Raw genomic sequence first — 12,936 nt, 5'->3', positions numbered from 1 at the left:
GCCAGAGCATTTCACCCCCAGCTCAGGGGCTCAAACCCCAGCCTGGAGCCAATGCGTTGGGAACAGACCAGTCTCCTGTGGGCGGGATGCCTCACGCTGGTGTCTCGGACACAGTTCTGTGGAGCCGTTCGTTGACGCAGGGCTTGACCCTGCTCACTGGAGTCGACGGGCCGACACACACGCTGGCCATTACCTAGCTGTGGCTTTGGCTTCCATCAGCCCGTAGAGGTTGTGGAGGTTGTAGTGCACGGAAGCGCTCTGCTTCGCCGAGGCGCACACGGTCTTTGCAGAGAGGGAACTGCCCAGCACAGCTAATGGGGAGGGAGAGAGGCTGTGAGAAGAAGCTCTGTGCAGCACGGCAGCCAGCAAACACCTGCCCCCAGACACAGGTACCTGCGCCTCACACACTATTCAGTAGCCTCTGGGCCAGCTCTCCAGGCTGCTCGTACGGCACCAAGGGGCTAGGTGCTGGCCAGCAGCAGCCAGTCAGGAACCCCGCAGCAGCATAAAGCCGGCAGAGCTGGTAACAGTTCGTGGGCCAGCTGTCCCCCTGTGCGGGCATATCATTGGTTAGGTTCCTTAGTCAACAATTCAGGGCTAAAACTGGTCATGCAGGTGTCTGAATACACGGTTAGGTACCTGTGTTTGAAACCTGAGCCCATGTGCACAACCCCGAGTGCTGGGAATGCCGTGCTACAGGCATGTCAGAGAACAGACAGCACACACACATATATACACTTACACACCTGCACACATATAGAGAGGCTAAAACCTATGGGTCACATGAAGCCATGGTGTAGGTAGGCCCAGCTCCCAACGGAAGTTACACCTGCTTGCACCAGCACAGCCTGTCTTTTATTTCCCTTCTTACCGGGCATGTAGGGAGGGTTATCGAGTTTCCCTGGGGAACAGCCATCCACCGACCCGTCCTTGAAGTCGGATGGTTCATTCATGTCCTAGACAGAGAAAGTCAAGTTGAAATTTCATTCATAGGGTTTTGGTGATTATCAACTGGGAGCTGACCTCTTCTCAGAGACCAGACGCTGCTCACCTACACCCCTACGGGACCAGCCATGTGGCCAAAGCAACAAGGACCCAATGGGACCTCTCCACGGCTGTCCTTGCTTCTTGAGCCATTCAGAGCTGGAGTCCTAATCCACCCCTGGACTTGGGAAGCCAACTGCATCGTTGGTCCCGACCTGTTAAAACTCCAGCATGTTCAGTACCTGGAACAACGTGCAGCCTGGCGCCCTTTTCTCCAGCGCAGTGAAAGCGTACACTGGACACGCACTACGTGTGCCTCCCAGTGTATATGTGCCTTCAGGGACACAGAGCTTGTCAAGGACAAGGAAACTGGAAAAACAGGAGCTCAGAGAGGTACAAATGCTTCAGGGATAAGTGAGACATGCACCATGCTGGTGGGAGCATGGGGAAGTAGCTTGGAGAGCCTCTGCCTTTGTAGCTGAGACCCAACAGAGGTAAGGAGGAACTTACGATCCAAAGCCCATCAAAGGGGACACGAGCATGGAAACGGTTCAGATTCTCCAGCCACCACTGGTAAGTGTCCGGGTTGGAGAAGTCAGGGAAAGCAGTGAAGCCAGGCCACACCTATGGAAAGGCCAGCAAATAACACTTTCTGTGAACCTCTCATCGGCCAGCTGCACCAAGGAACAGAGCGCGTTCAGGGAATCACAGCCTATTGTACACCTGCAAAGATGGCAGTCCAGCCACCCTCCACCTGTTAACACACCACTGACCTTCCTATCTGCCACTGGTGGCTGGAGCTTGAGACTTAGCCTGGTCCACTTTTGAAATTCCACCTTCTCCCCTGTGGAGAAGGCGGAATTTAAAATGCAGGTGGTGAACGGGCAGCTTTGCTGCTGAAAAGCCCATTTGATTTTTCAAGTTCAGCTTGAATATTCTAAGGTGCCAGTAGTAACAATGGGACCAATGGTTTTTTAAATATGGGGCCTGATTCTTCCCTGCCTTGCACCCTGTGTAATTGTTTACACATGTGCAGAGCAAGCACAAACTAGGTGTAAAGTACCACCATACTCTGAGTGAGTGAAGAGTCTGGATTTCACAGCACTTTACACCCCCAGGGAATCAGGCCCATAATTTTTAGCTTAACGATCATCTGTTTTTCTCCAGTGCCTTTCAAACTTTCTTGAAGTACTTGAGAGAGAAAGAGAGGTACGCAGTAGGAGCCCACAATTTATAAGCCTGAGATGAGCTGGATGAGAAGTCACAATGGACTGTAGGTAATAAATGGAGCAACTCCACAGATTTGCTCACCAGGGGCAATATTTCATCATTCCAGAAATAGGGAGAAATGTAGAGAATCAGACTGACAGTTTAGGGCCACACAACAGATTCTGACTTCACTTGTGTTCATGTGACTCCACTGATTTCCAAGAGGTCACCCTGGAGTCATATGGGGGTGAGATCATAATCCGGCTCAGTATTTTCCCCACACGGCCTATTCAGCTCTCTTTACAGTGATGTCAATGGGAACTACACTTAAGAGAACAAGGAGAGCTTCAGGCCCAGAGCAGACAGGACGGAAAGGTCACTGGACCATTATTTTTATTATTTTCCCCTTAACAACACTAGGGGTGAAATCTTGGTCTCACTGAAGCCAATGGCAAAACTCCCATAGACTTCTGTGGAGTCAGGATTTCACCCGAGTTGCTCCCCCTCTTACCTGTCCAATCAGCGTTTGCCCCTGAGTAGTATTTATGAATATGCCACGTCTCAAGCCTTCATCGTAAGGCCAATAAGAGCCAGGAGGATTAGTGCTGCTGATCCCAGGATCCTGGAAACATATGGACAGAAGGTTACACTCTCCCTGCAGTGTCCCTGAAGCCTCACCAATACACCCCGGTGTAACTCAGAGAACAAATGACTCATCCTGAGAGCCCTGGCCCACCATATTAAGGTTGACGAAAGCTCACATGTTACTGCCAAATTGACCAAGAGGAACAGAAACTTGCTGCAGCATTTCCACTTGTGAGAAAGAATGTTGTATAAAGTGTCACTTCTCCAAGGATCAAGGGTTGGGTTATAGATAGATTTTTTTTGTTGTTGGCAGGGCAGGGAGGGAGGAAACGAGGGGGAAGGCCCCAAAAGTCCAAGGACAGGAAGCATCATCTCACAGCAATGCTGAGTATATGGCCAATGGAACAACAATTAGTGGAATCACTCTGTTAGACCAGGGGTTCTCAACCTTTTCCATTCCAGGACCCCCAGTTCCATCAAGCTGGGGTTTAGCTGGAACCTGCCTCCCATTTACCAGTATAAGAGGGGCAGGGAGGTGATGACCGGGTCACAACCCCAAGGTTGAGAACCCATGAATCAGACTGATTGACAGATAACTGCATCAGTGTCTCCTTGTGTGATTGAGACATTGGGAGGTTTACACACAGAGCAGACAGGAAGGCAGCGGGATAACACTGGACCTGTCGCTAGAGCTCCCCTGCAGAAAAGGGGGAAATTCCAAAGGTCGTGCTTACGGATTCCAGTGGGGGTCCTAGCCACTCCTCCCAAGCAGAGGCCTGTGTGAGGCCAAGAGAGGGACAAGGGTGTGTGTGTTAAAAAGAAGGTCACAAAAGTACCTGATGCTCTTTCAGGCTATTGCTCAAAGCCAAGCATCATACTTGCTCAGAGGGTAAGGCATATGCTAAAAAACAAAGGGCTAGATCCTCAGCTGGTGTAAATCAGCATAGCTCTGTTGACATCAGCACCAGCTAAGGCTCTGTGCCAAAATGTTTATCATTGAAATAGACAGAAGTAACTCTTATTGTGGGGAGCCTGACACCTCATGGAGCAGCGAGTAGCTCCTGCTCTTGTTTGTATTTGCAAGGTGAACACAGAATGCATCCGATGAAGTGAGCTATAGCTCACAAAAGCTTATGCTCAAATAAATTGGTTAGTTTCTAAGGTGCCACAAGTCCTCCTTTTCTTTTTGTGGATACAGACTAACAGGGCTGCTACTCTGAAACATCTCACATGCAGACTCTGGCTGCATCTGCCTGAAGTTTTAGAAATGAAAACAACCCCAGTGTATAATTGAGGAAGAAGGTCAGAGAAGTCAGTATACCAGGATGATGACGTAGTACTGGCCATGCTTGTGAAGGTCTTCCACCAACTGCGGGAGGGTGTCAAACTTCATGGGGTCAAAGGTGAAGTCCCGGTACCCTTCCATGTAATCAATATCATTCCACTGAGCATCCTGCAAAGAAGAGGTGCAGAATTGCATGGTGTGGAAATGCTTCTGTGGAGCTGCCTAGCCTCCCCTGGACAGCAGGTATTTATTTTACCTGTGGTATCTGATAATTCCTCATGGCTTTCACAATCTGCCAGGTTTCATTGCTTGTCCCATAGCCCCAGCGGCACAGGTGGAACCCCAGCCCCCAGAATGGTGGCATGGCAGGGAAACCTGGAACAACACAATTGGAATGGAGACAATGACGAACTTGGCAACCCTGATGGAGGCGGTAATGACTAGGGCAATTCTGAATGAGAGGGAGGCTCTGGTGGAGATGAGGAAGAGGCAACACCCCTGGTGGCGGAGAACGTCACGATAAATCTGGTGAGACAGGTGCTAATGTCTAAATGTGACAGCAATGGCAGTGGATGGAGATGATGGGCATGTCTAAGCATACAAAGGAATGGTTATTCAACAGGCTGTCTTGGGGGTGAGATGCACAGGGAATGGCTGGGGTATTGATATTTACCTATCACCTGCTGGTACTGCTGGATGACCATGTTGGGATCAGGACCCAAGAAGATGTAAAAATCCAGAACTCCCCCAATGGTTCTCCAGGTCAAGGCAGGAGCTGGTTGCAGAGCCACCTCTTTGGAAAGTGACAGAATAGAGACAATGAAACAGTGGTCCAATGGCTAAAGCATGAAATGGGGTCAGAAGTCCAGACTCGAATCATGACTCTTCCACAGACAAATGTGACCATAGGCAAAAATATACGTCTATAGCCCCGTCTCTCAATTCCCCATCTGTAAAGTGGGAGTAATAGCACCTCTGTATTGCACCGGGGGCTCTGGAGGCTTAAAGGCTGCAGCGTGACTTGGTATCACTGTATTTCAGGAGCAACAGACGTGCAAAGGATTATTACAAAATCTGTTTTCTAGACCTGAAAGGTGTGGCGCTCTCACCATTTCCATTCCAGAACTAAGCCCAACAGTGCTTTCTGTCTCGATAGCGTAGAACCCATTCCAGAGCTCACACAACTGAATGATAAATTAAGAGCTGAATGTGAGAGCGATTGTCTGTCGGACTGAGGGCTTTGCTGGAAAGGGTGCACTGTATGTGTAAACTCTCACACCTCCGATACAGCTGGCGTGTTTTCACAGCACTTCCCTGCCCAGTTATTCTTGGGAGTTCTGTTGCAATAAAACATACACAGGTGGAACGAACATGGCACTGGTGTGAGGAGCCTCATAACATCAGGGTCCCAGGTGGCACGAACAGGGCACTGGTGTAAAGAACCTCACAGTGTCCGTGCCCTTGCTGACATTGGCCTGGCGTGACCATCAGGAAGCTCACCCTGCTGGAGTCCTGGCTGGTACCAATATGCCATCGGTGAGCGGATGCTTACAGTTCTGGAGTCCCAGCTGGCATGGACAGGCTGCTGCCTTATAGCAGCTCTCTGTGGAAGCCACAGCTGGCATCAGCAGGGTACCACTGTGAGAAAAGCAGCCAGCAGATTTATATCCCTGCCTGCACCAGAAGTCGCACTCTCCACGTAGTTAAAGGGCAGATATATTAGAGGAGAACACGGCTGGACCAGGGGCATGAGAGAAGCTGGCTTTTCAGACTACAGTTCAGCAGCTGCCTGTGTGGTTAAACCGCTCGACAGTTGCTAAAGAGCCTAAGTTTACCCAGGAAACAGATGTCTGGCTCAATAAAGGGGCCATGAAACCACCTCTTTCTCTTTTACTGCTCCTCTTTTCCCCAAGTTCCTGAATTGCCACCTCAGGTCAGCCCTCCCAACCTGGCCAGCTCCAGCTCCCAAAGCCAGCAGGCCCCTTTTCTAATGATAGGAATAGCACCAATATCTATGAGATGCCACCGTCAGGGCCTGCAGGCTGGTAAAGCAGGGGGCTTCCCTCATCAGGCCCTGAATGCCTGCTCCACCCCAATGTAGCATAAGAAAGCACGTACCCATTGCATTGCTATTCAGGAGGAAAACACCATGAGCAGCTCCCCCTTCCTCCATCAGCAGGTAAAATGGGTGAGCTCCATAGAGGTTGTATGACTCCTGCAAAACAGAAGTTGTCTGATAAGAAACTTGTTTTCAATATGTCAGGGTCACCCAAAGGAAGGCAGAATGGATAACAAGGGAGGTGTCTTAGGAAGGAGAGTTATGAGCCATGGGGAGCAGTTGACAGATGCCTTCTGGACCCTCTTGGCTCAGCGTGATTTAGACCTTGGCTAGGCATGTCAGTTCTGGTCACCAATATGTAGGAGAGTCGTGATCAGCCTGGAGAGAAAGGGGCAATGGGCACCCAGAATCATTGCAGAGTTTACATCTGAAGGCCAAAGGGGCTTGGGGTATTTCAGCAGAGAAAAAAAAAAAAAAAAAAACCAAAACGGAAGCTACTGTAACAGAAGGGATCAGTGATGGAGTGGGACAGGATGAGCTACAAAGGGCCTTCTAGAAGGCATCATAAAGCAAGGGAATTATGCATAAGTAGGGCTGCCAGGCACAACGACCATACTTCTCTCACAGTGGCAAAGATACAAATGGCTGCCATGTGAGCCCATGGCAACAGATTAAATAAATCCATGTATGGGACACAGTCATCTTTAAACAGAGCTAGAGGGGAGTGAAGGACACAAACGTAAAACGGGGCGAGAGAAACCCAAAGGGAAAAGATGTTTCCTTCCTATGTGACCCAAGTTTGCTGTGTCTCAGCTCCATCCCTAATGGCCCGTGTCCCACACCAAAAGGAACTCTGCTCAGCTGAGGAGTCTCTATTAACAGAGACCCCAGACTAAGCTGGTGAGGTGATTCAAGAGTCCTCTGCTGCTGAGTGGAGAGGTCGCCTTTGAACCTGGTCGCCTTTGACCCAGCATGACCTTCCCGTAACCCTTCAAGTTAACCACAGAGAGGAAGGGGGGAAGCCCTCTGGATGTTAAAAGACTTAGCAGACACCATAACATTCTTAGCCTGCCCACATCTCACTGTTACTCGGGGTCTAAAACACTCATCAGAGCTCTGTCTTCCTCAGAAATTCACCCAGCTTTGCTGAAGGAGTTGCCAGTAGTCAGACTCCACCCATCAAACTCCCGAGGGAACTGGGAAGCAGTAAAAACCTCTGTGCACCATAGTGGCACAGAGCCATTCCCAGAAGAGGGGTGTTATCTGCTCTAGAGGGGAGAGGACGGGCTGCCAAACCAGCACAGGAGGGGACTTGCTACACCAAAACACAGATGGGTCATGTGTCTGCTCAGAAGTAACCTGATGCCGGGTTCTGAGCTGGGCTATGGAAGGAAGCAAACACAGTTCTTGTATGTAAGGCAGCTGTGCAGGTTGGGTCTGTTCCCCTGAGGGGAACCTTTGATGGGCAACAGCGGAGTTGAAATAGCAAGACTCTGGCCCTGCACGTATCACCGAGGGGACCATAGTACCATGGGAGGGACATCCCGGGCCCACAGCGTCAGGGTGGTCCAGTTCAGGCTGTGCAGGAAGCTGCTCCGATGCTCCCCGAGGCCGTAGAGGAATTTTGAAGGGAGGACGGTCGAAATCTGGAGAAACTGGTCAGCGAAGATCAAGGGAGCCACGGTTGTGTTTAACCTGGACGAGTGGCGGGAGGGGAGTGAGAGAAGATACAAAAAGTGGGCAAGAAGCAGGGTGAGGGACAGAGCAGGAGCAAGAGAGGACAAATATCATTAAAACAATGTCAGCCTGCTCCTCTGCTGCTGCGAATAGCAATCACCGCACCTTCCCTCCAGGATCTCAAACTACTGCACAAACTAGGTACCTTCCACCCCTGGCGCACAGACTCCTAAATTCTGTTACAAATCCCATGGCTCAGCAATTTGAGTGAACTCTCATAACCCAGCCAAATGCAGAGCCAGGACACAACTCAGTCTGATCCAGAGATTAGGTTTCAAGTCAAGGTGCGAAAGTCTCCTCGGAGATTATATTTAACTCTCTAAGCTACAGAAACAACACAGGAGTGAGGTTTCCTGATTGTCTAACCACCAGCAAACTACTCCGAAGAGGACCGGTTTAGCAAATACACAAAGTTTTAAGCAACAGTAAAATAAGGAAAGGGTGGTGCATTTGAGGTGGAGAGCAAAGCAAAGAGCTCTTCTCTAACATGCCCCGTCCTGCTAGAACTGGCCACATGCTTAAGGCTGTGGGCAGGTCACAGAATGGATCTGTACATACTTACACCAGGACGGCATTTGGCCCTTCCCCTGGCAAATCCAGTGTGTGTGCGTGTGCGAGAAAAGAGCCAGATTTACAGCCCTCACACTGATTTCTTCCCCAGAGTATCTGGCCTCAGTCCAAACTTGCACCCCACAGGCCATCTGGTGTGCAGCGTAAAAACAATCCCACTTAGCACTTACACAATGCTTTACATTTGGAAGGCACCGGACAATCACTAAGTCATTAATACATTATGCAAACAAGCACTTTGTAAATGCAGAAGGACAAACTCTTCTCCTCTCCGTGCCAAGCCACATCATGACCACATTGACCAAGTTCCGAGAGTCAGCCCTGCATTCTTTCTACCCAGACCCAGGAAGTGATGTGCTCCTCTCTAGGTTCTTATGCAGTGCCCATCCCCATGGTGTCTGAAACCGCGGTTCTTGAGGAAGGAGGAAGAGGGAGATCAGCTGTCTCCCCCAGCCTAGAGGTCATGCTGACACAGCAAAGCTCATGTTCTTCCCACCCAAACCCAGGTGAATAAACCAAGCAGGTGGCGGACTTGGGCTTAGGAGAGGAGAGAGACAGTTCCTTCCCCCCTCCTAGCCTCAGCTCTGTGGTACCCCCACAGGGGGAGCTAACGGGTGGGGTCAGCTGCTGAAGTTGGAGAGAGAGAAGAGGAGGGGGAACTCTTACAGCACAGTGCCAGAGGCTCTGCGCCTCAGCAGCAGGCCAAAAGGCTCCTTGGAGAACTCCAGGCTGTATATGGGATTCTCTGCTCTCTTCATTGCCTGAGGAACCTCCAGGGGGACTTCGAATCGAGGGCTTGTGGAATCCGTGATCTATAAAAGGGGGAAAACATGCCTTACAAACAGCGAAGCAGGAGGCAAAGGAGTGTTTAATTGGCTCAGAGGGGCAACCTGACAGCAAGCTAAACTCAGCAAGAAGACAGCAACAACTAGTGCCAGGGGGTACGGCTGCCATGTCTGGCTTGACCCTAGACTAAGACATGAGATGGTTTCTATTGCTGGCCAGGGGCTGGTGTCAGCCTGCAGAGACCAGGGGATTTAGTTAGCCGGACTGAGAGGCCCTACCTAGGACCCTTCTAGGCATGGAGGCCTTGAAGGGAAGGGACACACACACCAGAGAAGGCAGCTCACCTTGATGTGTAACCGAGTATCTGTTTCAAACTCCACGCTCAGCTTCAGCCTCTCAATGTCTCTGGGATAATAGGCCTTCACCTTCCTCCTCAGCAAACCCACCATTCCCAGCTCAGTCTGGTTCAGGCTCTCCAGGGTGTAGCTGGGGAAGTCAGGGGGGTAAAAGCACCAGGGCACTCCACTCCTGCTCCCCAAAGGCTGGTCACGTTCAATAAAGCAGCACCCCCTGCTCTCACAGAGCTCTTTCGTCACCACCACGTTCCTCTCAGGGTAGCAGTCAAAGCGGAGAGGCTCAGGAACAGCGCTGCATTTCTCCAGGGGTGTCTGTCCACAGTGGTCCCCAGATGCCTGTCTGAGCACCCACATGGTGACTCCACTCAGCAGGCCAGCTACCATCAGCAGCAGGCCAACACCCAACCACCAAGTGGACAACTTCCAAAGGTAGGGCGGCTTCCCATCAATGCTCTCTTCTTCAGCATAGGATTCTGTAGGCTGGGGGATGTCTGTTGCCAGCTTTTGGTAGGACTTCATCTTCCATGTGCTAAAATGAGGGAGGGAATAAAGCACCAAATGAAGGAACTGGCAGAGAAAATCCTACCCTACTGATGAGGAGATTCTTCCACAGGAGAATAATCATCATGAAGAATAAGTGACATCAGACCATACCATAGCCCCGAGGTTGAATTTCCCTGCCTTGTCTTGCTGCCTGCTCACTGTTTTTCATAATAACTTTAGAGCAACATACAATCCCTGCAGCTCTGGTCATTGGTCCCTTTGCCGTAATACTTGCATTGTGCGGAACATACAGAATAACTCTTGACTCTGGAGATGGGTTTGAAGGTGGAAAACAGGACCCTGCCCTACTCGATCTGCTGCTCAGTGCTTTGCCTAATGTAAGTCCAGGCCCTGCACAGGTTCACAGGGTTGGGAGAATCTACCAAGAGCCCTCCCGTACACATTGTACAAGGAACAGCTGCTGTTTAAGTCTGCATTCTCACTGAGCACCTAGAGAAACAAAGAGCACTACCAGCAGAGGTAGCTAGCCTCCTGCACAAGCTGACAGACCAAAGCCAGGGAAGTGGTGGGACACACACACACAAGCCTTTCTAAGGATGTTGCAGTTGCTACTCCAGTGAGTGCTCTCCAGAGGTATTCCAGCTATTTCTGAGTTTAGGGAGCGATAATGTTTCCAGGGTCTGTTATATGGGCTGAGCCCTTCTCCACCCACCCTACCACAGCTGTGGCTTTCTGAGATCCTTGTGAGGTGCTGAGCACGCTCAGCTCTCATTGAAAACAATTGGCATTGAAGATCTCCAGCTCCCTGGAGTACTGGACTTTACATTGTAAAATCTTTGGGGCAGGAACGTGCCTTAGCCTCCATCCCATTATAAATGACTAAAGAACTATTTTGGAAATCTCACATACAAACATCTTCTCTGGGGCCTCCTTGCAAACAAAGAGCCTTGCTGAGCTGCCACTGCAGGAAAGGGAGAGATCTCCCAACACCTTAAACTACAGCCATTATTTCTCTAAAACATAGATTTGCACATATACTAATTCAAACGCTTTTCACACCAAATCTGCATTCTGCAGGCAAAACAAAAGCACAGAGAAATTACTTTTCTTGATGTACAATTAAATATTTTATTTAATATATACACTGCAGTAGCACCAAGATGCCTCAATCATGTGAGGCCCCATTGTGCTAGATGCTATACAGCCATATAATAAAAGACAATCCCTGCCCCATACAGCCAAGCAGCTTTATTTAATGCATATTCCCCAAGACACTCAGGACCACCTTGTCTATTGACTCCATTAATACAGCCATATGCTGATGCAAAACTCTGCAGCTGTGTGTGCAGATATTTGCATGAACAAACTGGTTGCGAAAATGCAGTAACCTGATCCATGCACCAAATGCCCCTGGGCGCAGGGGTTCACAGGTGCAGACGGACTTGGCCTGCCACCTCAGTGGAGGCTGGTGGAACACAGGACCCCAAATTGTTATTTGAACGGATCGCTATGAACAGTTGGTATTAAAAATCCCCCCTGCCAATGCACTGGGCCACCATTTCTCTCTCTGGAAATCCCTGCTGAACATACTTAGCTATTTTGCTCTCCCCTGCCTCTGATCCGTGAGAGCTAAGAAGCTTACATACACCTGTCTCCTCTTGACATTGTGGTTTCAGGAAGACAGTGAGGTCTCCCAGCTTGCAGCACTTCGTGCCTGCTGTACCATAAACCTCCTAAAAGAAGCCCGGCACATGGGCTCTACCACTTCAGTCTATTAGCAGCGCAAGCATCCTAACTTCCTGTACATTTCTTGGGTACCTAAGGAAGTTAGATTATTTCTACCTGAATGCCTTTTGTTTATATTCAAAGTTCTAATAAAGCCATATTCCTATCAATTAGGTCATACAAAGTTTATTAGGAGCTTTTCCCTTGTCTGAGTTCAGTGGGAGTTTCTAGAAAGGATTTCAAAGCCCACTACAAAAATGGATAGGCATTATTATCCACATTGCACAGATGCACAGAGAAGTTGTGGCTTGCCCAAGGCCACATAGTGAGTGACAATACCAGGAATAGAATCCAGGTTTCCTGACTCCTAGTCCAACATCTTATCCATAGGACCCTGCTGCCTCCCCTATATAAATAAGATAGACAGATATAGACTGATAGGATATACCCCTGTGTCCACACCCCACACACTACTGGTAATCATCTTTGTGAGGTTTCATTTAAAAACTCATAATTTGCAGGTCATTATTGTCTTGAAAATTGGGTGTGGCAACATTGTATGTGAAGTTATGAGATGCCACTGTATGTTGTTATTAACACATGTTCCAAACTGAGGTTGCAAAAAGAGCTGACTCAAACAAAGGAATGTGTGCATTGCTTAATCTGCATTTAACCAGTAAACACAGTCATCAAACTGGTGAGGAAAAAGCAACAGGGAACATCCTTCTCTATAGACTCTATCTCCTCAATCTCAGCTGGAAATGGCTTTCAAGAGGGGGACTGACACTACAAAAAGGAGGGATAAACACTCCAAGACACCCCCCGTCCCTGCTTATTGCATTCATGACACCAGAAGCAACGAAGGAAGCATTTGTTGGATTGGAAAAGGGGTTCTGACCTAAGGAGTTTGCTCAGTAAAACTGTTGAAAGCATGCGATGAGAAAACTTTGCTTTGAATTTAACATAGTTTGTTAAGTTAAACACTAGTAGAATTTTTATCTTTATTTTGTAACCATTTCTGGCTTTTATGCCTCATTACTTGTACTCACTTAAAATCTCTCTTTGTAGTTAATAAACGTGTTTTATTGTTTTATCTAATCCAGTGTGTTTAAATGGAAGTGTCTGGGAAACTCCAT

The 12,936-nt window shown here is 49.1% G+C and overlaps 1 protein-coding gene across 3 annotated transcripts in view; it reads right to left on the bottom strand.

The window, feature by feature from the left end:
- Positions 1-12,936, bottom strand: part of LOC144270910 (lysosomal alpha-glucosidase-like) — a 28,804-nt gene that overhangs the window by 7,206 nt on the left and 8,662 nt on the right. For 2 of the 3 annotated variants that reach the window (XM_077827850.1, XM_077827851.1), the window contains exons 2-12: positions 9,560-10,100; positions 9,096-9,241; positions 7,652-7,817; positions 6,182-6,278; positions 4,737-4,856; positions 4,320-4,438; positions 4,100-4,231; positions 2,705-2,815; positions 1,495-1,608; positions 872-956; positions 194-311 (exon numbers count right to left, since the gene is read on the bottom strand). In XM_077827850.1, coding sequence (XP_077683976.1) covers positions 194-311; positions 872-956; positions 1,495-1,608; positions 2,705-2,815; positions 4,100-4,231; positions 4,320-4,438; positions 4,737-4,856; positions 6,182-6,278; positions 7,652-7,817; positions 9,096-9,241; positions 9,560-10,090 — 1,739 coding nt within the window. In that variant the 5' untranslated portion in view covers positions 10,091-10,100. Of the gene's footprint in view, positions 1-193; positions 312-871; positions 957-1,494; positions 1,609-2,704; positions 2,816-4,099; positions 4,232-4,319; positions 4,439-4,736; positions 4,857-6,181; positions 6,279-7,651; positions 7,818-9,095; positions 9,242-9,559; positions 10,101-11,665; positions 11,729-12,936 lie in introns of those variants that run through there. The other variant, XM_077827849.1, reaches the window with a different exon arrangement.

This window comes from Eretmochelys imbricata, chromosome 10 (assembly GCF_965152235.1).
Source record: "Eretmochelys imbricata isolate rEreImb1 chromosome 10, rEreImb1.hap1, whole genome shotgun sequence".
In the NCBI taxonomy this organism is placed as follows: Eukaryota; Metazoa; Chordata; order Testudines; family Cheloniidae; genus Eretmochelys; species Eretmochelys imbricata.
The sequence above is the reverse complement of the archived record's forward strand: the minus strand, read 5'-3'. Positions and strand labels throughout refer to the sequence as shown.